At 39.5% G+C, this 27,453-nt stretch overlaps 1 protein-coding gene across 3 annotated transcripts; it reads right to left on the minus strand.

Moving 5' to 3' along the window:
- Nucleotides 1-840: 840 nt before the first annotated feature.
- sept5a (septin 5a) lies at nucleotides 841-26,195 on the minus strand. 3 transcript variants are annotated; one of them, XM_034691124.1, is made up of 13 exons: nucleotides 26,061-26,152; nucleotides 25,902-25,915; nucleotides 10,272-10,363; nucleotides 7,560-7,650; nucleotides 7,293-7,379; nucleotides 6,126-6,249; nucleotides 5,813-5,947; nucleotides 5,568-5,685; nucleotides 5,374-5,475; nucleotides 4,817-4,913; nucleotides 4,578-4,713; nucleotides 4,333-4,435; nucleotides 841-2,001 (listed from the first exon to the last, which is right to left on the minus strand). In XM_034691124.1, the coding sequence occupies exons 3-13, from the start codon at nucleotides 10,344-10,346 to the stop codon at nucleotides 1,939-1,941; spliced, it is 1,131 nt and encodes a 376-aa protein (XP_034547015.1). In that variant the 5' UTR covers nucleotides 10,347-10,363; nucleotides 25,902-25,915; nucleotides 26,061-26,152; the 3' UTR covers nucleotides 841-1,938. The 3 variants fall into 3 exon arrangements, with proteins under 3 accessions (XP_034547015.1, XP_034547017.1, XP_034547016.1); XM_034691126.1 differs by lacking the exon at nucleotides 10,272-10,363 and having other exon boundaries at nucleotides 26,061-26,195; XM_034691125.1 differs by lacking the exons at nucleotides 25,902-25,915; nucleotides 26,061-26,152 and having other exon boundaries at nucleotides 10,272-10,647.
- Nucleotides 26,196-27,453: the final 1,258 nt, after the last annotated feature.

Here is a 27,453-nt window from a genome sequence, read left to right on the forward strand (position 1 = left end):
TATAACTCTATTGTCATTATCTGACACTTTCTACCTCTACTTTACTACAATTCAGAGCTTAATATTGTCTTTTCCATCAAATGTATCTGATATTTTCAGCTACAGATTCATTGAAGTCAACTTTAGTTACAAAGCAAAGTACAGCAGAAACACAAAGATACACATCACCATCAGAGTAAATCTTTTGGAAAAATAACATACATTAACATGTTATTATTGACACCTGTTTTGGGGCACATGAGATTATTTTAAGGGTAGAATCGGTCATTGATTCATTAATATATGAGTAAATTGTTTCCTCAATTAATTGATTTGTTTTGTCTTTCAGTCTGGGCAGCTTTGTGAAATGTTGTCTTGTCCACAACCCAAATAAATTCATTCTATTGTCATAAAGGAGATAAAGGAATTATTGACAGTTATAAAAATTAAACTAACATTTTAATTATCAAAAAAGTTGGCAATTAAATCTAATATGACAAATAACTGAATGGTTCTTGCAATTTTGGATGCAGGTATTATATTATGAACCCAGGACTTTTACATGTAACACTGAGTTTGTCTTGATCTGTTTACTTTTATATTTTCATCCTAAAATAAATAAAAAAGTAAAACAGACATTTTTGATTAAATTGCAAATATTTCTATTTTTCATACTGATGTTATTTGTGCTTGTGCCTCCTCTGACTGTCAGGGAGCTGATGTGTGCGCAGTGCAGAGGAAGAGTGTCTACAGAAGATAAGTGTGAATCAGCAGATAATGTTCCTGCAGCAGCTCCAGCTCAGAGTGCGGCTGTTCAGACCCTGACATTCGGAAGTGACGGAGAAACAAGTGAAGCCAGGGCAACGAGAAACAAGAATTTATTGTTACACCTTTATAAACAGGGCACAGGCTGAGCTCACAACCTTCAGGCAAAATATGTACTGTTTCTCAGCTTCAGCAAACACACGCACACATACACACAGTTGAATGTTTTGAACACACTCAGAACACACATCTTCACTGGCAGAATGCAGCGGCTCACTTTCAGGGGAAATTAAAACTGAAGCAGAGACACAGTATTCTCTCCTTATCTTTTTAAAAAAACAGAGCAGACTGTAGATCATGATACTTTTGAAAACAAGCACAGGGCATCCACTATGAAGCAGTAAAAATAGGCCCTCAGCAATAAGCAGATAGGAGTAATGGCAGGAGTAATGGCAGCATGCTTGCACATGCACCCTGCACTGCTCCGACCCTCTCGTTATGTCAAAGGCTCTCCATTCACAGTAAGCCACTGGCAATAAGTGCATTTCCAGCTCAGCCAGCATGTAAAAAATGCTGAGAGAGGATATATTAACTTGCCATATGTGAAAAAAAAAACATCACATGAAGGTTTTTATGAAGATCGGAGAGCAAAAGAACAAAGTATGAGGTCAAAGGGAAAAACAGGAGTTATATGGACGGATAATTGGTTAATATTGGATTAAATTTCATGAGATACACAAGCTAAGGCATCCAAACACACACTCACAAACACATATTAAAAAAACAATATCCATGTTCAGATTTCAACATCAACAACAAACTCAATTTCTTTACAAAACATCTTGTAGCACACATGTTCATATACCCTGACAAAATATCCAAAAAGTTTAGCATTGCATTTATAAATTAGATACACTGAGTAGTAATTTAAATTACGCATTTATATTATATATGTTAAGACTGTTAAACCACAGCAGGGGCGGAGAGAGGGCTCAAAACGGGATACAGATATTTTCAGAGAAGAAAAAAACTCCCTCTGGCAAACAACCCTCCAGGCAGACACACTATACAAGCACCAAACTGAGGAGAAATGCACAGCCAGAGTCACCACTAACACGTCATAGCCATGTTCGTCTGTCGTTCAAGGGGAGAAACAGCAGGGGGCGCTGCAGCACAGATCTGCTGAGGGAGACATCACTGTTCTTTGTCATGCATCTGCTGCTGCATCTTATTCAGCATCTCCTGCATCCTCTTAAGCTGCAGAGAGAGAGAGAGAGAGAGAGAGAGAGAGAGAGAGAGAGAGAGAGAGAGAGAGAGAGAGAGAGAGAGAGAGAGAGAGAGAGAGATAGTGGTTATGGAGGGGGCAGAGAGGCTCATGGGAGTTGTGCTAAGAGATATTGAGGAGTGATTAAGCCACATTAAGATCATGTGATGCATCAATCAGCTTTTAAGTCTGATGCTAATCTGTATAGATTGAAGATACTGTATATACAGTTGCTGGCTTACAGATAAAAATCCTTGCTGCTGATATAAGAATGTCCTCACTTAGATAACTAAGACAGACTGGCACTAAATATGTCAGTGAATTCAGAACATTAAAAATACTTAAATTAAAAGTTGGACTTTAGTGTCACATTATACTTTTTAAAGTATAACAGACTCAGATAATCTGTAGGAGTAGAACATAGGTTGTATCATAACGTGTGGTTGTTTTAATTATAACAGGGTTCACTGTTATATATATCTCTGCAGACGTAAGTATAGTATAGCACTATTATTAAGGATGTGTATCACCAGCTGGTATGTGATTGGTTGGTACCGAAAGTACTGTTAATCTCATGGACAAATGATGTTGTATTGGTATTTTATGTGAACTTTCTGCCTTTATATGGAGCTATCTGTATGTGCTGCTATCTGCCAAACAGCCGACTACTCACTTCAGTACAGTCGACTACTTGTTCCTTCTTGGTTCTAATAAAATAGTTCTGTCAACAAGCTGCAACTGACCTTACCCTGTACATTTTAGAAGCTTTCTCTCCTCCAAGTAATAGACAGACAGTCTCACTTCTTACTGATTTAAACATAGCTAAATGGGCCGCGGTGGCTCTCTCCTAATCTTAATACAAGCGATCAATCGATGCCCCTTCAACATGCGGGGGATTGTCTATATGAAACAGCTGTCACTCTTTTGTTAAGGGTCTGCATCTCTATCTAAATACAAGTGAGCTCTCTTTCTCTCTCTCCCTCCCTCTCTGGGCCGATGTGCCGTGAGACTCATCACATTGCATCATAGACTGATACTTCTTGATAATTAAAGGGTAAAAACCCCAACCTTTGTATGCTACAGTCAGAGTTATCAGTTCACCAAATTGTTTGGAAAGAGTATTGAAAAGGTGTTCATTTCTATAGTGTATCAACTTCAAACAGAGTAAATCTAGTGAATCTCTTGTTATATATATTGTGTATTTGTCCTTTATGTGAGGTTTTTGAGTGAAGTTGAATACACTGGTATGTCTGTAGCTGCAGTAGCTTTTTAAATACATGCGTTAAATACAGTGAGCAGAGTTTTCTCATGAGATAAGTGTTAACATGAAAGTGCTCAGTTTAGAAACAACATGTTTAAACAACACACCGACTCTTATTGAAATGTTGGTTCACGCAGGAAGTAGCATTTTGTGGCCTGAAAATCTAAAAAAACCCAAAACATACTGCATATGTTTTCACATCTTTGCGTGTCATGGCATTGTTTTGCACCTATATACAAAGAGAAGTATTGATAATTTATTGCTACGTTTTGAACTGATACCGATACTGATAGAATCCTAATGATCCCTATCTATGACTTTAAATAGGTTGCACCTGCACCTATTGGTACTGCAAGAGTTGTACATATTAATGCACATGTCAATGCAAACATGTTTTAATTATTTTAGAGTTGTTTTTTTTAGAGGACATTAAGATTACATTTTAATCACATATTTTTTTCACCTTTGACTATTTTCTGTTCATGTTTAAATGTTTTATGTTTCATTTGTTTAATCTCTCTATTTTTATTGTGTTATTTGATACATTTCTATTAAACTCAATTCTTATCAAATTTTTTTCCTCACTATTTTCCGATCTAACGCTAAAAGTGTATCCTTAATGCTCTTGTGTTCACCAAGGACAAGGCAAGCCTTTGCACTTGAGATATTTACTCATTCATTAAATTTCTAACCCAGGGGGCGCTGTTGGAACTAGCAGTTTTAGGAGGCACCCATATACAGAGGCAGTAGTCCTTGTCTCAAAGGTCACTGGCTCCCCTCCCGGCCTTGACCCTTTGCTGCATGTTGTCCCCTACTCTCTAGATCACACACTTCCTGTTTCTCTTCAGCTGTCCTATCCAATAAAGGCAAAAAATGCCCAAAATTATGACTTCAAAAAAAAAATTCTATCCCATAATGTCCATGAAAAAGACTTAAACAAAAACCTTTACATCTGGAGATCAATAAGCCCCTGGACAGGAGGGACACAGTACACTTTGCAAAGAAGTTAAAACTGTCCGTTAAATGTAACGTGTTGTTCTGTAAAATAGTCATGTTGTCTTACCTCCTCATCTTTCATTTTGATAAGCTTTTCAGTCTCCACATCTGGGGTGGAGAGCGGCAGGATGGGGATGGGACTCTCCATACGGTTGTCCTGAGCCAGTTTACTGGAGAGAAGAAGAAGAGAAAAAATTAAAGGATAAGTGATGAGAAGCGATATAATCTGCACTGAAATCTATAGACCTCAGCAGTTATCTGAGATGTGTACTAAACAGAGTGTGTCTTTATGTTTTGATTTCTCCCACTCACCTGGTCATCTCCTGTATGCACTGTGCTCTGTAGTTTTCATAGTGGACGTCACAGGTCACGTCTTTAAGGTCGTGCATGTGTGAGCGAATCAGCATGTTCCTCAGTTTCACAAAGTCACAGTGTGACTGGTTCTCCACTGAGCAAAGAAAATGTTAAATTAATGAAGTTATAATGTTCAAACTGTGTCAAATTTGAATTCAGACTTGCACAGATGGTATGATAATAATTTATGAACATACCTTCAACAATGCCCCATGGGTACAGCCTCCCTCTCACTCTCTGCCCTCGAGCTTCCACCACTGTATTACTGCCAATCACAGCGAAGGGGGTGCACTCCTACACAGAGAGAGAAAGAGACAAGAGGATGGATTGTTTTTATTATTCCTTATCCATCCAAGGAAAGCTGAGTGAGCATGCTGGGCCCTGGTACATATTCACAGTTATTATCCACATTCACAAAAGACCACAGAGCAGCTTCAGAGAAGCATGACGGTTGTGGTTAAGACTGTTTGTTGTTCATTTTTCTTGCACAGATTTTCCCAGCTGATATGTGGATTCAGGCTGAAAACTTTACTACTAGCACAGATGAATTCCATCAATTAATTCGAAATAAAATATGAAAAAAACCCAGAAAATATTATGATGGTTTTGGTTTCTTGGAAGAATTTTTTGAGTAGAATCTTGCCAGAGAAACGAAACCACAGAGTTCAATGACCCCAACCTGTGTCTATAGTTACTTTCCCTTACAGTGAGACTTGATATTAGTGGATCCAGATATCTGACTCCCCACACTCACCTTCAGCTCTTTGTCCAGCTGTTTAAACTCCTCATCCTCATCAGAGTCACATTCAGGGAACTGGTATACTTTGATCCCAAACTTCTCTATTTCATCTCGTATCTGGACAGACATATACAACAGATGTCAGCAAACAATAACGACTGTGCACTGTGAAAAATTAATATGTTGCAGAGCAGCAGTTCTGGACTCACTCTGTCTTTGAGCTTCTTTATCTCATTGGGTGTGAGGCAGTCAGCTTTGGCAATGAGTGGGATGATGTTCACCTTTTCATGCAGGGCCTTCATGAACTCAACATCCACTGGACGTAGCCTGAGGACACAAATCCAGACTGAGCATGAGAGGGAGGTCATCAAAGTCCTTCATGATAAAACAGTCTTAATACAGGACTAGGATGATGTTTAGATCCATGTGTCAGTGGAAGTGTGTGTGAGATTACCCGTGCCCAAATGGAGGGATGAAGTAGAGGCAGCAGTGGACTCGGTTGTCTTGGATGTTCTTTCTGTTGAGCCCGCTCTCGTCCCTGAAGTACTGCTCAAACTGCTGATCGATGTAGTCTGTGATCGGCTTCCAGCTAGAACACAGACACACACACACACATGCACACACACACACACACACACACACACACACACACACACACACACACACACACACACACACACACACACACAAACACACACACATTAGCATCTCTTATCAGGTCTGAATCAGGCACACATCAGATCATCAGGTCTTCCAGATCAGCTCACCATTCGTTATTGTTGACGGCATCTCCGAACCCTGGTGTGTCAACAATGGTCAGCTTGAGCTTGACTCCTTTCTCCTCGATATCGACGGTGTGTTTGATGATCTCCACAGTTTGGCTGATGCGCTCTGAAAAGCAATCGACCCGGGGAAAGAGCGAAAGAGAAAAGTAAGGGACACAGCTGAAACAGAGGTCATAGAAAATGTTGAACAAGTCTGATCATGATGCAAATAAAACAGAGACAGAGTAGTTTATGGTTTGTTTATCTTTCTTTTAGCTTCAGCGATACTGGCAAGACTGATAGATATGATCTAACTCATAACAAGGTTTGTTTTCTCATGATGAACACAGCTTTCCATTTTCTATATTTTGTTGTAAAAAATGCAATTTAGAGACACACATTATCTTTTTTCTCAATCTTTAACTTCAAATCCGAAAAAAAGTAATCAATTCAAACTTTGGTACTTAAAAAATGCAAGAACACTTTCCCTTATCAGCTGGGAATTGTAGTTTTTAGCTAAATCTTAGCAATCTTAGCCGACTTTAAACAGACTGTAACACAGAAAATAGTTATCATTTGGATTTGTTATTTAACATTTACATTAAAAAAAACTGTGGTGTAGCTGAAGTGATGCTAACTCAGCTATCTATTATAACCCTGAGCTTGCTGATATTTGTGCCGACTAGTCAAGAGATTAAAGTTGATTTAATATCTCACTATGTTTAAACATCTCTAAAGTTATAAAGATGTCAAGAAGATAAATCTAAACATAACCTAAGATGAAAACATTACAGTAAGAAGTGGACAAAGCCACTTTGACTTGGCCTATCAGACAGTTGTGAGTTGTGACAGTTGAGAAGCCTCAAGTTGTTTTGGCTGTCACGAGTATAACCTATTGGAGCCAGAAGTGACCATTTTTGGACAAGAGAGAGGACACACATTGCTACGCCTCTGTCCTGATGGAGAGGTCACAGTTGTACTAAATGTTGGTCAGTCAGTATGAAAATAACAAACTAAACAGGTCCCCATTACTGGGTCTATGTGACAGGTTTAAAATAAGTGTAAGACAAACGTGTCTGAGAATATGAAAGCCTCAGAGTGGCTTATACTGACAGCACAGTGCACCAATATGACTAACACAGAGAGATCACACACAGTAAACAGACTCACCCTCAGCATTCAGTAACTTCCTGTCTTTGTAGAGGTCTGTGAGGAACAGGCTGTTAACCAGGGTGGATTTACCCATACCAGACTCCCCTGTGGTAAGAGATGAGAAACATGTTACTGTTACAACTCATTTGAACCACAGTGAAGGTAAAGTTACTTTCAGGCCTATTTTACAGACTTGGTTAGTATAGGTGAATATTATGAACTGGATACTGAGTCGTAAGTTGAGTACGTTTTCAGTCATGTTTCCTTCTTCAGCTACAAACTGACCTGCAACCATCAGCGTGAAATCAAAGCCTTTCTTCACAGACTTCCTGTGGACCTGGTTAGGCAGAGTTGCAAATCCCACATACTGTTTCTCCTGCGACAGAAAAAAGAGAAGAAAGAAGAGGAGAAAATTCTTAGTATCAAGAGTTTAGTAATATTAATTTTAATAATGTAAGGCTGAAACTATTGATCAGACAGTTTCTGTAGAGCTGACACAATCAGTCATTAAATGAAATGTCTGACAGAAAAAAAATGTGTGATCAGTCTGACTGTTGGTGAAACAAAGGTGGGCGTAAGTACATCAGCTCAATGATATTGTATTTACTGTTACTGTACCAAAGCATCATCCAACCCATCCTCCTCTACTGTTCCCCCTGCTACTACAACATGCTAACTGTCTCCAACAAAAACAAACTCATACGCACCACAAACACTGCCACCAAAATCATCCGCCTCCCCACACCCAACCTGTCTGACCTCAACAACAGAGCCATCATACGCAGAGCACGCACTATAACACTGGACCCCCAACACCCCCTCTACTCGGTCTTCACACTACTCCCCTCCGGTCGCAGGTACAGATCCCCTTACTGTAGGCGAGCCCGGTTTGGCAGAAGCTTCGTCCCATCGGCCATAGCACTGCTAAACAGAATGCCACTGTAATGTGTCTGGTGTGTTTATATGTGTCCGGTGTGCATATATGTGTCCAGTGTGTTCATATGTGTTCGGTGTGTTTTATATGTGCCCAGTGTGTGCATATGTGTCTGGTGTGTATATTTGTGGGATGCGGGGCACCATTGCTGTGAGGCTGGGTGGATGTTTATGGTTATTGTGTTCATACATGTATTCCTGTACAGACGGTGGCAACAAATCTCCTTATTAAGGACAAATAAAGATCTATCTATCTATCTAAAGGGATAGTTGTTTTTTTTAAGTGGTGTTGTAAAGAGTACTTATCAATAGTCAGTGCACAACATACAGTAGAGTTATGCATACTACCGAGGGGACAGGCTGTCTGATGACAACTTGAAGCGCTCACTTAGACCAACATTTTTTTTAATGTATGACTTTTTAAAGTGGCTTAAGTATGTGTTTCTCTTAAACCCCATCAGTAGCGGTAAATAGCTTAGCTTCTGTGTAGGAACTGTGGTTAGCTTCTCCAAATAGGAGCCATGCTGAATGTTATCTACAGTACATGGTGGATATACCATCTATATGAACTTCATGCAATCTCACTTCAAAAAACAAAACAAAGCTATCCCTTTAAGAGTGGTTTCAGGTTAAAGTTATTTCTGTTGTATTTGGAAGTACTTAGCAGTCCAAGCTAAATATAATGTGTACTCTACATTCATCTTAAATTGTAAGTGTTAACTTTTCGGATTGAGATAAATAAAGCAAAGTTTAACTTTTTTTTGTAAACTTGAGGCCTTCAAAGTTTGTCCTGTAGCTGTAGTTCATCAACACATCAATCATTAGTAGCCAATATAAGACATATTTGTATTCCAATATAGACCAGTATGCACAATGAGTAGTTTTACTTTTTGGAAATTAACATGCATTTTGATGCCAATACTTTAAACTTGAGGAATGTATCATTTATTTTTGGAGCATAGTATTCCTACACTGAGATAAACACTGCTCAATCTGCAGCAACAGTGCTGTCAACTTCCCATAACACTGGAAAACAAAGACTAAAAGTAGGACATACTCACATCTAAGAAAGTAGAACTTCTTATAATTTGCCATTTCTGCTTGAATAAGTATTAAAATGTTAAGTGATTGTACAAACAAAAAACATGCAGTCATTTAGACTTCTTTCTGCCTCACTATACAAATAAAAACAAAGGGATTATATATGAAAGCACACCCAATAACTGCTAGAGAGCTCAGAGGGCTTCTAATGAGAAAACACAATGTATCTGGCAGAGTCTGATCCAATTAACTAAACCACAACAGACAGAAGACGTCTATAACACAGAAAATCTGAAAGTGCATGGAAAAACACATGCACAGCATTCCCCAGAATAACCAGCGTTTCAGACTTTCCACTAAAATTCTTATTGAAACACACAAAGAGAACCAGAAGATACTAGTCTCTCTTTCTCTCACTGTCTCTGTCAGACAGTAACTCTCAGTACTGCATCTGGCAGAACGTCATCTTCACCCTAGAGTATGCTGTGATGTACAGATATAAATACACACTCCAAGCCTGCTCCAGCATTCACTCACTCACAGAAGCTTCATTCAACAGACCTGAAAAGTTCTTTTTTGCACTGTGCAAACATTCACATAAAAAGACACTGCTGGAGTCCTCATATGCTGTCATAACTTGTCACAGGCATTTCCGACAACCGCCCCGGGTGAGGATAGCGTTTACAAAAAAAAAAAACACACATTCACACACAAAAACCACAGGCAGTGAAAACAGACAGTGTAGAATTGCCAGAAAATCGTAGAATGAAAGTGAAGAAATCTTTGGATAAATCAATGAAAACATCTCAGCTGTAAATCTGTCACCACGAAGAGACATAACAACAGATACACAGAGAGAAAGATAACAGTAAAAAGATGCTGGCACTCAGACTGAATGTGTGAATGGTTCTTGTGTATATATTTAAAATTCATCCTGGAGTCTCTGACTTTGATTTGCGCTATATTTGAATTTTCTTGACACTTTCACCCCCTTTTCCCTCATAGAAATCCATCTTTTTTTACCTTCTGCCTGGCTGTTCTCACTCGTGGGCACAGCAGCCGTTCCACCAGTTTTTCTTGCAGCATGATGGCATCCATCCCAAACCGCTCCAACACTGACGGACCAAAATAGCCACGGGTCTCACAAAAGTTAGAAAACAGCCCAGCTGGGAAAAGGAACAAGTAAGCCCCAAGCCTTGAGCCCTTAATAAACTCTTTCCTTGCTCCCTATCTGTTGTCTCTAACACACCTTTTTCCTGTTTTTTCTTTTTAAATATGCACCCCCTGTTCCTCCTACTTTCCCAAACTTGAGTCCCTTCTCTTTCTTTCCCCCCTACCTCCTTTCCTTTTTTACTTTCTTTCTCCCCTCTGCCCTGCAGCGCTCCGACTCTCCCTGTTCAGACAGGTATGGAGGAATTCTAACTGAGAGGGAGGGAAACGGAGCAAGGGAGTAAGAGAGAGGTGGCAATTTGAGGGAGGAAACAAGGGAGGGATAGAAGAAGCAAATGTCTAAAAGAAACTCATTCATTCAGCCTGAATTCCCTCCCCCAGCTCCGACAGTTGAAAAATAAAACGCTGCACTAAGAGAAGTGACCACCAGCTTGCAGAGAGAGACAGAAGAAGGAGGAGCAGAGAGAAAGTGTAGATGCTTCTTTGACCTCAGGGTGAGAAGACAAGAAACAGAGAGGAACTAGTTTGAACTTGACATTGGAAAAGCTACAGTGTGGCTCAAAGGCACACAACACATAAGAGACAAAGGCTGCACGTTCAGGCCTGTGGACAGAGATTATCAGATTATTCAGTAAATAAACTTGTCAATCAAAGTGTTCAGTGAATACTCTGTGTGTACCGGCTGAGCAGAGGCCGCTCGGGATCATCTAGACCCGAGGATTATCAAATCTTAAGACGAGAGGAAAAAAATCAGTGTAACAATACTCAATTATAAGAGAAAAACGCATACCAACTGTACAGTAATAATATCCTCCACATACATCTAAGAACAGAAGCACAGACTGAAAGTGGCCCCTTTGACTGGTGAAGTACTGAACAGGTTGTTGTTGTTGCTGAAGAATCATTGTGCAGGCAGAATTGATCTGGTTGAGCTGAAGCTCATTTTAACAACTTAATATAATTTAAAATCTGCCCTTGGCTCTATTTTTGGTCCCTCCTAAAGGTTAAAAGGTTAATCTTAGGGTTTTTGAAATAACAAATGGGATAAGAAACAGGAAACAAATTACTGACACAGAAATGCATTTGTTATTAAATCTTAAATCTTTGCCATTTCTGTAGTTTTTTTGCTGTCATTTAAATAAAACTATTTAAGAAGCTGAAGGAAAAAAAAAGTATTTTAGGTAGAACTTCTAACAGCTTGAAGTTACTGTATATGAATTCTGACATGGGGTCCCAAGTAGGTTTTAACTGGGAGCACAAGACAGCAAGGCTGGGAGTGAAAATTAAATCTGAGTGCTAATAGAATGACACTTAACTAAAGTGTAATAAGTTATATTTAGGGCCTTGAATTAACTGCACGTTATAGTACATGATTGAAGATTTGTGTTGACTGTGTGAGCCCTCTCCTCTATATAGTGCTACACTTGGTATTTACCATCATCCTTTTAATAACAAAGTGTGGACACAGAGGCTACTGCAAAGCAAAAATTATACAGGCTCATCGTGATAGTGGCGCTCTCATGCTGCCTCCACGGTCACCACTTAGGAAGAACCAAAACATAAGAAAGCATTCACAAAAATATTGAGTATCAGATGAGGTGAAATATTTGTAGCCTTCTTTTGCTGCAAGTTTGATGCAAAAATCAATACCACTCTCATGTCTCTAAGCCATGAGTGTCAAACATACGGCCAAAACCGGCCCTCCAGAGGTTCCAATCCGGCCCACAACATGACTTTTGAAATTACAGAGAAGACATTAACTGCAATTTTTCAATAAAAGTAACTGCTATTTCAAATTTGTCCTACAATCAAACGGCTGACAGAGGGGAACCTGAACAGCGCTCCGGCACTTTTTTTTTCTCAAAGTGGGGAAAAATAATATTTACATTTTGCATAATACTGTGTAAATTCATAGACTTTTTGGACCCTAGCATACAACACTGTCCAGCAAGCAAACTGTTCATGCTGGACCTGGGGGGTCCATAATAGTCAACTTTACCTTCTTCATTATTATAATCTCTGTTGTTTTGCAGTAAACGTAACACTCTGTGTATCAGGGGAATTGGAAACCTGTATGCTTGGTGTGTTCGCAGCAGGTTTCAGTGCTTAAAGAATATCATATTCGGCTCAACTATGAGACTCATTATGGCGAAAAATACAACAGCTGTTTTTGTAGAAAGATAGTTCATTAAATGTGAACATTTTCAGAATGTACTTTTTTGCACTAAAACAAAGGGAAAAATGTGGAGTTTTTATTTATAGGTTATGTTATGATTTTACTGGTCCCGCCCACTTGAGATCAAATTGGGCTGTATGTGGCCCCTGAACTGAAATGAGTTTGACACCCCTGCTCTAAGCTAATAGATACATGCCTCAGGAGCCAGTTAGCTTAGCTCAGCCCAAAGAGCAAAAACAGGCAGACATAGCTAAACTGGTCGTGTATCTCTAATGTTGCTCTAATACTTTTGAATTTTGCCAGATTAAATTAGACATGATGTGTTCATGTACTTTGTAAGGTTTTTAACTTTGGGCAGAGTCAGGCAAGAAAGTAGCACTAATTATTATTTTGTTCTTGTCAATAAAGTTAAGTACCATATTTCCCAATTTTTTAAATTGTATTTCATGTGGTTAAAATAAAATCTAACAGCAGATCCATTTGTGATTATACAGCTGAATGATTTGTAGATGTGTGTCTGTGTTTGTTGAGCATTAAGGGGTCCTGTGGTCTAACAAAGTTGGTGACGCTCTGGTCTAGACTGTAATGAAAAGGATGTAAAGCAGATCGGTCACCATGTCGTCTCCTCTGGTTGCTCCAGGAGTGTGTGTGTGTCAGTGTGTGTGTAGAGGTGAGTGAGGTATGGCTCACAGAGGTTGCAGTTAATTGCTTCCAGATGTGACAGCGGTGTGTGTATATATGTGTGTTTGGGTGTGTCCAACTCATACATGATGTGGGCAGCAGAACCTAAATGCTCTTTGAAATAAATTACCCTTTTTTTTCTTTTCTTCCCTTAAACGTCGGCACACCCGGCCGGCTGTGATGCCACGTGCAGGATGTTAAAGTTCCACTCCACTCCACAGGAGGGAGTCAGAGGACACGACTCAGATGAAATATTGATGGTTTGGTTCTGCTGCTGCCTCCTAAGGCAAAAGCGATCTCTTTTTTTAGTTCTTGTGGTGCTGAAGCAAAAGTTAGTCATGATGCTTGATGATGATTTCAACTTTTATAGAGACGTGAGAGAGAGTGTGTCTGTGTGAGGGTGGGGAGGGGGTTGGGAGGGTTAATGTGAATAGAAGAAAGGAACAGATGTCATGAAATGGTATTAGAATAGCCCCCAGGAAACCCCCCCACCTTTCCTTTCTCAGTTGCCAGCTGTCTCTCTACAATACACACATAAAACTACCAAACAAATACATGTAATCTTTGCCCGTCACACTTCTTTTGTGTCTGACAAATTCATCATTATGTTCAATTTTCTCACTATAAAGTGAAGCCAACATGTTGTCTTCACTCACTTCCTGACTGCAGACACTTCAAACTCTTGTTGCTGTTTTTGCTTTCCTATAAATCCACAGGCTACTAGGTTAAAAAATTAATGAGCAGATTAGATTTTGAATAAGGGGCTATTCAGATTTGGAATATAATCTTTAGAAACATATGAAAGGAATTAAAACTCACATGTTTTTGTTGCCTTTACATTATAGTAAAAACTCTAGTGTTTTTAATTTCTGTGCTTGTATAAAGACAGTGTTTGCTTATTGCATCTTTGTTCTCTGAATCTACCTGATGTCAGCACAGCAAAGAAACTAAGCATGGAAACAGTGAGCCTGGCTCCGTCTGATTGAATTGAAATATCGGCTCATAATAACATTTCTTGTAACGATGTTTCTGTTTTTGTTTTTACCTCTGTAAAGCACTTTGGATTGGTCTGTTTATGAGTAATGCTTTATAAATAAACATGCCTTGCCATGTAAAGCTCACAAACTGTTGCTATTTGCAAAAGGTTTTCATTTTTTTTGCATATTCAGTGAACCAGGGATAATTTGTAAACAGGTGAGTATGCTGGTAGGGAGATTTTTGGATTATCCGGTTACGAGTCTTATGCTAAGCTAAGCTAAACAGCTTGTGACTTTGGCGTCTTAATTACTGGACAGACATGTGGCACTTTCAAACTCATGTTTCAGATTTAGATAATATCACCCATGAAAAGCTTTCCCACTTGATTTACCAATGGCAAAGATGACTTCATTTAAAAGCCAGTATGACCAACTCTCTCTGTGTTAAAGGGGACATATCATGCTTTTTTCATCAATATATATTGGTCTAAGAGGTCCCAAAAACATGTCTTTAAAGTTTATGCTCAAAAAAACACTTTGAAATCAGATTTTGGCATGCCTGAAAAGTCCCCTTCTTCATTCCTCATCAGAACACTCTGTTTTCCCTCTGACCACGCCCCCTCCGGAAGTGGATGTGCCTCGGCTCTCCAGCACGTTGATCTAATGTTTACATGTTGGCTGAATATACATGGCTGCTCAGAGATCGCGTTACTTCAACCCTCTGAATCTGATCCTGATGGAGAGGCGCCTGTAGCAGGACCTTTCTGAACGATTGGTCATAGATTTAGTGTTTCTTGTTGTTTTATTTGTCAGTATGTAGACGTGTGTCTTGGTACACAGCTACGAACATGTAGCTATGTGGCTATGCTAACTAGCGCTAGCACTTATCCATGATAAATAAAAATCATCCACTAGATCTTCAAATCTGCAGACGTGGGGAGTAAAACCGACCTCTGCCAGAAAGGCAGCAGGACCTTTTATGAAGGATTGGTCACAGATTCAGTGTTTCTTGTTGTTTTATTTGTCAGTATGTCGACGTGTGTCATGGTACACAGCTACAGCTACAGCTACAGCTACAGCTATGAACATATAACTATGTGGCTATGGTAATTAGCGCTAGCACCTATCCATGATAAATAAAAATCATCCACTAGATCTTCAAATCTGCAGACGTGGGGAGTAAAACCGACCTCTGCCAGAAAGGCAGCAGGACCTTTCTGAACCATTGGTCACAGATTTAGTGTTTCTTGTTGTTTTATTTGTCAGTATGTCGACGTGTGTCTTGGTACACAGCTACAGCTACAGCTATGAACATGTAGCTATGTGGCTATGCTAACTAGCGCTAGCACTTATCCATGACAAATAAAAATCATCCACTAGATCTTCAAATCTGCAGACGTGGGGAGTAAAACCGACCTTTGTGTTTATTAAGACAGCCTACAACTAGCATGCCTCCCTCCTAAGCTCCTTGTTAGCACACATTTGTGCAGGTAATGAAAAACGGGGGAGGGATTCAGTATTATTTTATACAGTCTATGGGCTGAACAAGCTCCGAGCTCTGACTCCGTGACAGACCGGATATTGTCGTTACGTAACAAAAACACGGAAGTCTGAAACGGCTCGTTTCACACACATTTACAGAAAGGCGTAGAAATCAGAACAGGGGCAGAATGGATTTTTTTCATTCTCGGGGGGTTTGTAGACATGCCAGGGACACATATTTCAGGTAAAGAACCATTAAAAAGTCAATTTTGCATGATATGTCACCTTTAATCTGAAATCAGATGGACTTTTTGATTGTTGCCTTTCACTTTCTGTTGATCAATGGAATTATTACTATTAGTAATAATAGTAACTAATTACTATTATTTAATTACTCTCTGCCTCTGGACATCAAAACGACGAGCTCTCTGGGTGTTTTTAAAAGTAAACTTAAGCAGTGTGTTGTGTCATGTTGTGTTGTGTCGTATCGTATAATGTTATGTATCTTATGGCATCGTATCTTATCATATTGTACTTTGGAACAAACTTTGAATTAAGTCTAAATATGTTGCTTTATGCCCACTGTATTTTCAGCAAACTCCACAATGAAGGTTTTCCATCCTCATTTGGACAAAATATTGTATCTGACTCAGTGATTCATCTTTATAACAAGAAGTACAAAAAGAGGCTTTTCACAGTGAGACCATTATTCCAGTTTATAAATGTACCATGGCTCTGTCAGTGAATTTTTTCAGTGTGTCAATATGTTCTCCTGACTGCAGAGACAGAGGTCCAGACATCAACCAGCAGGCAGCACTCAGTGTCTTCCTCTCAGTCATACAAAATCACGGCCTAACAGGAAATGTCTCTGAAAAGGCCCCAGCAGTCAACTCCACTGCCAGGACACACACACAAAAATACACACATACAAACACAAAACTAATCCAAAGAAGTCCAGTCCAACAGAGCACTCATCATTCCCTGCTGCCAAACCCTTCAGAGAGGCTGCAGTGATGAGACGCAACAACAAAGAGAGGCTGAAGAACATGTCGTAAAGTATTAACAGACTGTGAGAAGACTCAAGTGCAGAATCACTTCAGATTGTTTCACTAGTTAGCATGTTTCTACAAGATAATGTATGAGGAGTATCCTCAGTGACATGTCCTATTTTCTGCACAGATCAGTGTGCAAAGGAAGAGCAAGCACTTCCTCAAGTGGAGGCAGCATTACATGACTTAGAGAAACCTGAAAAACACACGTAGGAATGAAGTTCTTCAAATGTAAGCATTGATTTAGACGTATAAATAGTCTGTACCCAGGGGTTTTATATTTGAAATAAATGAAAAAGAAAATTATCTTTTAATTAAGTGATGATGTTGCCCTAAGTGCTGATTGGGAACAACACACATTTTCCACAACAAACTCTGAACACAAATAAGTCACTCTCTTCCTGAGAGAGCTGGGAAGCCTTAGAGATCCTTGATAAAGTCTGAAAATGTTGTTTAGGATTGAAGACTTTGGACTTGGAAAGAACAATAATCTGGAGGTGCTGAGTTTAAAACTAGTTCCTTTTCTTTTCTCTGCTTGGAGCTATTGCCTCTTGTGCCTTCTTTAGCTGTCACTAGCGTAACACACTCAGAACTCTGACCTGTTGGTGCTAATGTGGCTTTGTGGGTTATATAGTTGACATGTTTTGAAAGGAAAAAGTTGGACATTTCTGGAAAGATATTTCTGGTACTGCTGCAACAGTTTGGTTATCATTTTTCAAATTCCCAACGTGACTCAAAAAATGTTTAGGAGAACACTGTCTCTCAATGCAGCCTGTTACAAGTAGAGAAGAGTTTTGTAATCAGCAAAACGGACACATTAATGTCAGTTACACAACCTCAGAAAGTACAAGTACATGATAAATCTACTTTATTTCAGTGTTTGGAGTAATGAGAACATATTCAGTCACTTCCTGCCTCTGCTCTGTGTAGTGCGGATTAGCAGTGATCTAATCTTGTCAGTCAGTGCAAAATGGGCTTTAAACTGTGTGCTGTGTTTTAGACTGCATGTGATGCAGCAGTTAAGAGCGGTGACCTTTACAATTGACTCTCTGCATCTCCTAGTTGTCCAGCTGACACTTTCACACCATTAACCCTGACGGCTTTGGTTAAAATGTGGCCTGCCCACCAGTAAAGTGAGGCAAAAAGGGTAGGAGGAAAGATAAGGGGATGACAGGAGGGGTGAGGGTGGGTGAGACAGAAGGAGAGGGGTGTAAAAACAACATAAATGAACCATGAGTTGTCCCCCGCCTCTTCATCCTCTGTTTTCTCTCCATGGAGATGCAGAGGCCTGCACGCACTTGTCTCTTTTACATGCTAATCTGACAGCATGTAATTGCTCAGGCAACAATAAATTGCTTGATTGAAGGAGCCCAGTTTTAGCATCCGCCTTTTCCGATGACAATGGACACTTAAAGGAGCATGGCTATACCCTTGAACAGTTTTAAACATGTGGTTCCCCTAAATATATTTAGCTAAATGCTGCCAGGGTGAAAAATGTTTGAAAAGTTGTTAGCTGCATAAGACAAAAATGGAGGACGCGAATGAGCCTCACACCGAGGAGGAAGCTGAGTTCTAACAGGGTACACTTTATTCTTCTTTATCATAAATGTAAATTGTTATTTAAACGCATCATTAAACTGTAATCAGCACATGCAAAGTCTCACTTCTGAAAATACTAAAAAGAGCAGACTGTGTGTCCTCTCACAGCTGAAACATTCCCAGGCTCTTTGCTAGTGAAGTAGTTTCTCCTGAGAAAAGTTTTCAAGAAACAACGGTCCCCGGCAGTTTAAGAAGATTAAACTTGATATTTGTTACCTGTTTTGAAGGAGTTATGCTCTGAGTACCAATGAGTTTGTTGATGCTGAAGAATCAGTGAGAATTAATTCTGTTGGTTTTGTTCTTTTCCCAGGATTTGTTTACAACAAGAAAAGTGCAGTTGACAAAAGAATCATAAGTTTAATGATAATTAAGTATTGAGTGATTGATTGCATTAAATGAATTCTCTTTAGCTTATGGACTAAAGGGAGACTCAACAGCTACACGGTTAAGTGTAGAGCTCAACTTTGAGGCCAAAGTAAGTAAGAAGTCTTTGACAGGCTTATAACCGTATTAAAATGTTTTACCATCGACAGCTTTGTGACACTCGAGAAACTCAGTATGCAAATAAAGAACATGTGATTTACACAACAGCTGTAGAAAAAGTGAGTAATTGCACCTTGAGCTTCCATCAACTTGTTCCAAGGCCGAGATTATAACACGGAGCTGAAGAAAAATATGGAATAAGACCAACATCTTGTTTGAATATGAATTCAATGTAATATTTCAGGGTTCTCTCGTAAAAATATGAGCTTTGTTTGTAATTTATTTGAAAACAATAACATATTTTTGCTGTTAATTAGGGCTGGAACAGTTATGAAATAATCTCTTCATTCATGTCATTGGCTAACTGCTCAGACCCCTGATCCCTATTTCCACAGAACTTGTAATCCCGAACACATCAACTCCAACGGAAAAAGATTTTTCAAAAACTTGTGCAATCTGGGTCAGGCAGCCTCCAGTTACTTTCGAAAAGCCTCTTGAAATTCAGAGCTGAGGCATGACGAGCACTGCAGCGCTGTGTTCAAAACCCAGTGAGGAAAACGAGGTGAGCTGCTTTAGGTAGAAACAAAAACAGAAGCGCTACACGCTCCATTTAATCACAGGTGTTACATGCATGTTTGCAGCATGACGGAATTAAGGTATGTGCATGTTATCACAGTGCAGGTTTGGACTCCCAAAAACACCTGAAGAAGAACAAAGACACTCTCACAGGGAAGAAACACTGCAAATTAAAGATGTAGAGGCAGAAACACACAAACAAAGATATCAGAAGCTGCTTCATCAGGCATGGCATTCAGAAAAGTAGGTTACTGTGATTGTTGCTGTGCCATACTCTTAAAATACTGCAGGATTGAGTTTTAAGACAAGCTGATTGCACAGCTTCTCAGATGGCAACGTTAGTCTTTTTATTATGCATTCACTTTATGACACACGCACACACAGATTATTCTATCCGTGTTAGAAATATTTCACTCTAGTTTAAAGTGTGTCAGCTGAAAGATCTTAACACAGCACATCAGCAGGCTGACTGTTGCAGCAAAGGATGCTCTAAACATCAGAGAGGCTGACCAGGCTTCCACTCTAAGCGACCAGAGCTGACCGGCTTGACAAAGCTGTAGCTGGTCTGTATCTTGGATGCATTAAGGGAGCAGTTCAAAAAGGCATATTTACTTTACTTTGTCATCTCTTACCCAGGAGTGGACATAGAGTGTGATTATAAGTACTTCTCTGGAATAAGTGCAGAAGGTATGTTTAACAGCTATGTCAGTCTTTACAAACTGAAGCTGTAATCAAACAATGTTTAAACACACACAACTTTATTTTGTGTGATGGTTTTTGGGGCGGGGCTCTCTGACTGTGTTGAAAAGGACAGCTTAAGAGTGGGGATGAGGCACCAAATAGTCATATAATATATCAAACCAGCAACCAACTTTGCCTCTGTATATGTGATGTTTACTCTGTCATCTAAGCTAAACCAACACTTTGTTTTCAATTCTAGTGAAGAACATGGAAAACATAGTGGGCATAATTTGGGGAAATTGTGTATAAGGCCATAAATAATACATTTCACCTTTGCAGAGTCTATAAAAAGCTCCAGGTTTCCGCTCTGTTGTTTCACTCTGTAGAAATCCCCTTGCTTCTATGATGCTAGCCCCGCCATAAAGTGTGGATTATGATTATTATTCCAACATAAGACCTTCTTAAAGAAACAAAAGGCACAACTTTAAATTGATTAAGTGAAATCTCTCGTGGAGAAGAAAGCCCAGGAATTCTTGGAATTGGCCTTTCTCTAATTCTCTACTCAAAACACAAAAAAGCCTGATCCACAGGGGGTTCAAATCCCACTTTCAGCACCCCACCCAACCCCCCTTGGGTTACGCCTATTCCTAGTCCACAGCTGGCCCTCAATGGGAGACGGTGAGGCCTCCATCTGTGGTAGGGATGACACTGCGTGGACTGAAGGGGTGAGGGGAGGGTTCAGTAATGGAGGGTGAGTGGAGATGATAGTTGAGTGTATATGAAGTGAAGTGACACATATGGACAGCAGATACATCTGACTCAACTAGTGTGCACCGCTGCTGGGAGTAATGTAACCACTGACCTGATTTATCCCGACAGTCATGACAGGACGTGACAACATGGTGGGACGAAGCCGAGACATTTCAACAACACTACCTTTAAATTTGTGTCACTGTCTCACAATGCATGCTTAATGAACAGTCTAAGTTGTAAATAGCTATTTTCGTGTTATGTCATGAAAATTCACTAAAATAATCTTGGTCTACATTGTCTGCTCACTCTGGGTCAATTAGGTCACATTTTCTCTAAGGGCTTTTTAATCTGGAAAAACAGGCAACCAAACATCCTAAATGCCAAATGCAGAGTAAAAAAAGCTCTATCCCAAAAAAAGGAACCCCGGGGCGCTGGTGGCCTAGCGGTCTAAGCGCCCCACATATAGAGGCTACAGTCCTCGTCGCAGGGGTCGCCGGTTCGATTCCCGGCCGGTCGACCATTTCCTGCATGTCTTCCCCCACTCTCTACTCCCCACATTTCCTGTCTCTCTCCACCTGTCCTATAAAATAAAGGCAAAAAGGCCAAAAATATAAAAAAAAAAAAAAAAAAAAAAGGAAGCCCAGGGGAACAGCAGAAAGTGAATCTGAAAGGATGGATAAACCAGTGAAACATAAAAATTACACATTCCTATTTTTATATGAGGACAGGCAGAATTCAATAAGGTATATGTATGTATTTGTACACGCTATGTTATTATTGTAATGGTGGTTGTGTCTGCTTAGACTCACTCAACTGTAGTAATGTTTTTGGTGCTCCTTCATGATTTCTCTTTGCTTATTCCAAAACCTGCTACTGTGCTTTCTAAAGCTTGATCCGTAAGGCAACTGGACTGGTAGAAATTCTTCAAGACGTTTCACCTCTCCTCCGAAAGGCTTCTTCAGTTCTGACCAGACTGGAGAACTGAAGAAGCCTTTCGGAGAAGAGTTGAAACGTCTTCAAGAATTTCTACCAGTCCAGTTGCCTTACAGATCAAGCTTTGGATTACCATGACCTGGATGACTGAGAACCTTCACAGACATGCTACTGTGCTTTATTTCTTAATTGCAACATGAAATAATGACATTATAAGCAACTTAAGGACCTTCTGGTAACAGCATTTGGCTAAATCATGTGTAATTTAGGGAATCCACAGCAGCACTGACATTTTAAGAAAGGTTGAAAAAATACATTTAATCAGGAACAATGGTTTCTTTATAGGGGCCAAATTTAACTGGAAATGGTGCATATTTGTTTCATCTTATATGCATTTAATAATGGTGGAAACATAACTATTATGTACAAATAATACAATCACTGCTTTCACTATTGTTTGTGTATTTGGAAAAGAGAATTTTAGGTAAATCCTCAAATCCTCAGGTCAGCATATTTTTTCCTCTTTAATGATTTTATTTGTAAAGAGGATAAAAAAAAGATAAATATGTATTCCTATCCTTACATGCTTCACTGTATCAGGGTTGATGTTGTGATTGTGTTTATCAAAAACTGTAAATTGAGTTTCTGCTCGGTGATGAATAAATATTCAGAGAATATCCGCCCACACACACAGAATAACCACCACACTGGATTGTGGGTAGGTTAGATAGTGTCGTCCGCTCCTTCATAGGAGTGATGAAAATGGTTTTTTTTAAACTGTTGCCTGGCAACGTAATATCACAGTAAAGGGAAGTGACGGCATTGCTTGGAGTGAGGAGATGGAGAGAGAGATGTGGAAAGAGGAAGGGAAAAAGGGAGGGGAAGCTGGGAAAATATTGATTTAGGATTGGTAATCGGCTAAAGGTCTTTCAGCAGTTATGATCTCAGCATTCAGTCAGTCACTCTGAGTAACATTATTTTTACTTTTCCTGCTCTCTTATTCCTCCTCCGCTCTTCTGGCTGATCCAGAGTGATACATTTCTCTAAAAGTGGGCAACGGGGTCAGCTGCAGTAGAGTATGTGGGTGTGATAAGCCGATAAAGTAGATAAAGCCACAATGTGTAAAAAGTGTATCATGATCTAAACACGGAGCATGAGTGAATGAATGTGTACAGGGGAAGACAACAGCTGCTTTGAGAGCGATTTGAGGTTATTTTCAGTGTTTCTACACAAACTAGAAATGTGGTATCTGAAAGCGAGACACACTCTGCCCCCTGCAACCATCATATAATCCAGGTTTTTTGGCATCTACTCATAAGCTTGTGTGTGTGTGTGTGTGTGTGTGTGTGTGTGTGTGTGTGTGTGTGTGAAATAATTTCAACTCCTGGATTTAATCCAAATGTGAATTTCAGGCAAATCTGTTTGCAACATAACCAGCTTATATGTATCAGCAGGGGGGGTGGGGGGGTGGGGGGGTGGTGGAGGAAAACAAAGATCACAAAGACTGCAGAACGCTGGATGTTAGTCAAAGAAAAACATTTCTAAATTGTAATTTCACTGTAAGGTAATATAAGCCTTTTAAAAACTTCTGTTGCATGATGAGCTGTTTTACCTTCTATTCTTGAAGTAAACTATGTTAATACGTTGTTGTATTCCCCTGTCCCGTGTTGTAAGCTGCTGTAACAAAAGAAATTTCCTCCAACAGGGGACAAATAAAGCATATCTTATCTTATCTTACATTTTCTGTAATATTCAACCATAGAACGTCACTTGTGAAAAGAGTCTTTTTTATTTTCTCTAATCTCACTACTTCTTCCCATCCTGACTGATACAACCATATCAGCATTGGTGCATATAGAAAATGTGACTTAAAAGGGATTGTTTGACTTGTTTGAAGTGGGGTTGTATGAGGTACTTGTAAAAAGTAATCGTATTCCCCACAGGGGATCCTGGTTAGCTCGGTCCCTTTGTGGAGGAACAGCTAGGCTGTCAATGGCTGCAGATGGGGGGCAACTCTACCAAGTAACTGAGCTAATTTTAAGAAACACGACCCAACAGTTGCATCCACGAATACTGTAAAAACAGATGGCCTTACAGACAGAAAAGTCAAGTGCTGACATTTTTCAAACTAGAGTGCACACTACCACAGATGTTAGTGTTTGGGTCTAGGTTTCCTAAAATTAGCTAAATTACGTGGTAGAGTTGACCCTCTCTGCAGCGGTTGGTAGCCTGGCTTCCGTTTCAGTTCTCTGGACCTGCTGGTTTCCCAGCAAAGGGGTCGAGCTAACTGTGGTCCCCTGTGGGCAGGTGTGGCAAGAGTACTAAAATGTTCTACTAGAGTAAAAGCACCGTTACATTAATGACATTTCACTTCAAAGTTAAACTACCAGTCTGTGAATCTACTCAAGTAAAAGTAAAAAGGACTTCATCTGAAAAAGGATTTAAAGTACTGAGCTCTTATTTTTAACCCATGGCAGTCGGAGTGGGGAGAGTAAGATATGCCCCCCTAAATCATGAAAGCATATTCACCATGACTTATTGTTGTGATATAACCAACGGCATTAAAATGGGAAATGATTCTGACTCTGACCCCATCCAGGATGAAGTTATCAAATACCTCTGCAGCATCTTTTGTCAGTATTTAACTTTGCAGATCCCTGACTGTGCATATTACAAGCCAAAAATAATGACTTCATTATAAAGAGTAGTTTCTTGAAACATGATGTAATACTAATTTCAAGCACATTATCAAGAAATGTTTAGCTCAAGATATCCTGAAACAATATTTATATTTGGACCTATCAGGTCAATGTAGCTTATATTAAGTGTATTGAGATATATTCTGAATAAATTCTCTCAGTAATATTTGAGTTTTTTTGCAGTGTAACCATCATCCAATCAGCTGGCTGCTGGCAGTTGATGAGAAGCTTGTATGTTTTAGCGATTTCTTGTGTAAAATGTAATGAAGTACAATACTTTCCACACTTATCATTAATTTTAAGGCTGTGGGTTGTGTTGATTTTCAAATGTACTGTTATTTCTGAAAGATTGTTCTAATAGTTAATCCATGCATCTTTCGTTAAATACCAATCAAATTCAACAGCACCATTGGCTTTGGTAAATGGCCATACAAATATTGAAACAGATCTCTAAAACATTCTCAACAAAGGCAAAAACTGAACATTTTAACAACAATCAAAACTGTTTTATAAAACTGCATCTTAACCTGATTAACTGGCAGGTGCATGATAATTCATGCAGTAAAGCCTCGTACAATTATGCATATGTTGTAGTAAAGTATTTGCTACTGCATCCTCTATCGCTGCACGTTGCGCATTAAGTCTGTTAGTGTGACTAAACTGTGCTCTTTTGCATCATAAATTATTCTCCTCTTTTCCATTTTTACCACAAATACGGTTCGCTGAATCATCCCTGCACACTCAGACTCAGCACATGCAAATACTCCTCTCCAGTCAGCAGACACACTGCATGTGGAGAGGAAGAAGGGAAGGAGGGGGAGGAGGAAGGTCCAGGGTCATCAGAGATGCGACCTCCCCTGCAGGCTCATGTAGCAGCTGTATTTCTGAGCTGAACAATGGTCCAGGAAGGGTTTACTAAACCAACAGCAGCGACAGTGATCACGAGTCGTGCTGACTTAACATTGACAATTAGGTGAGCCATCCGGTGCACTCAGAGACTGATAATCGCTAATAATTCAGCAGAGCAGCGGAGGGTCAGAGAGGAGAGGATGTAGAGGATGGATGCTGCCGTTTGAGGACCATGTTGGCTGCACGCCGGCCTGCTCCACATACGCGTCTAAAAATGAAACTTCACCCCCCTCCGCCTGTCAGTCTGCTGATCACAGCTCAGCCTGTGATGGAATGGCTGCCCTCAGAGCATCTTGCATTTATAAAACACTCGGGCACATAGCAAGTAAAAGCCAATATGTGATATCTGAAACGCAAACACTGCTGCTTATGCTGCTGCAGCCTTGGCCGTGACATGGGAGAGTATATTTAAAGCATACTCACTTATAACTGCATCCTCAGTATCATTTTAAAACGCTAAATAAACGTGAAAGGGTGACTCTTACCTCAGCATTCTCATCTATTGGCCGTCACAGCGTGGAAGAGGAGGCGGCGCAGGTGCAGGGATGGAGAGCGACGCCCAGGGACACAGAAACATGAAGCAATCATTTCATCGGATCTTCATAAATACATGACCGTGAATTAAAACCAGAAACCACGCTCACCTGTTTTAACCGGGATCCGGCTCTTGTATCTGATGTTGCTCGTCATATTGACCACTCTCCCCCCTCGATTTGACAGAAGCGACGGCTCTCAGATAGAGGCCCCCTCGCCTTGCTTCCAAACCCCGGACAGACAGCAAGAGGGCGGGTCGAACTGACTGATGAAAGCCCCTCCTACTCCACACAGGCTCAGCCAGTCACACTGCAGAATTTTTTACTAGCAGGAGTCCTACCAAGATGCCATGAGGGAGGTTTTGGCCATAACAACCTTTCATTAAAAAAAAAGTCCAAACCTGGTATAATCTCCTGTGCAAAGTCAGAAATTTAATTCTGTAACTAAATTAAATGTACATGATTTCATGGACCCACATAACCTGCCTGATAAAGTAGACGAGCTATAGCAAAAAACAAAAAAGGTAAGAAATAAAAACTCCACAAAAGCCCCAAGGCTAAAAACAAATCTTTAAAACCTTTCCCCTTGAAATGTGTTTCTGGGAATGAGTGAATTCTCAAACTCTTACAGGGAACTACACATCTCTTGAACACACAAGTTTAAACTCATACTTCATAGTTGCCTACAAATATTTCCAATAGAAATACATGTAAACGATGAAACATTCTTACTCCACCAGCTCTTCTTCGTGTATAAAAGTGTTACAAATAGAGGGGCATTGTTTTTACTGTTATTAGAATAAAATTTAAGAATTTCATGAACAAGATCATTAATTAAAGTTTAACACGTTAAAGCATTAATTGTGTAAATAAAAACTTGCATGAAAGCTTTTGCCTTAATACTTATTTTGCAATTCAAGCCTTTGAAATGATGAAATAAAGGATTGACTCGGTATTTAAAAAACAAACAATAAATTAAAGATGAATACATGAAAATGGGCTAAAAGTAACCGATAAATCACATTAATGCCACTACAACTAATGAATAAAAGATTGTTAAGCTAACAGGATTGACTGTAACTGTAAGACATTTTAAGCTTAAGTATTAAGTAGTACAAGAAGTCTTTCACTCAAAACCAATGGATAAATAGTTACAATAGCCAGCTGATACTAATTTCAATTGATTGATTGAAAGGGTTAGCTTAAACGAAAGAACAAAAGGTTGAAAAGGCTAGAAAAGACTAATCAATAAAAACGTAGCTAAACCTAACTGCTGAATTAGCAAAGGTAACATTAGACTGTTGAAAAAGCTGACTTATAAAGGATAGGTTGTTGAAATAGTTTGTTAAAATAAACAGATTCAAATCAGTTTAAAGTGTAAGCTAAAGTATTGAATAAACTGTAAAAATACTCCACTGATCCAACAGAACAAATACAAAATCTCTTCAATAATTTGAGAAGATGACAATGACAGTGCCTTTATCAAAGTGTTACATGGTCACAG

This window comes from Notolabrus celidotus, chromosome 9 (genome assembly GCF_009762535.1).
Source record: "Notolabrus celidotus isolate fNotCel1 chromosome 9, fNotCel1.pri, whole genome shotgun sequence".
NCBI classification, from domain to species: Eukaryota; Metazoa; Chordata; class Actinopteri; order Labriformes; family Labridae; genus Notolabrus; species Notolabrus celidotus.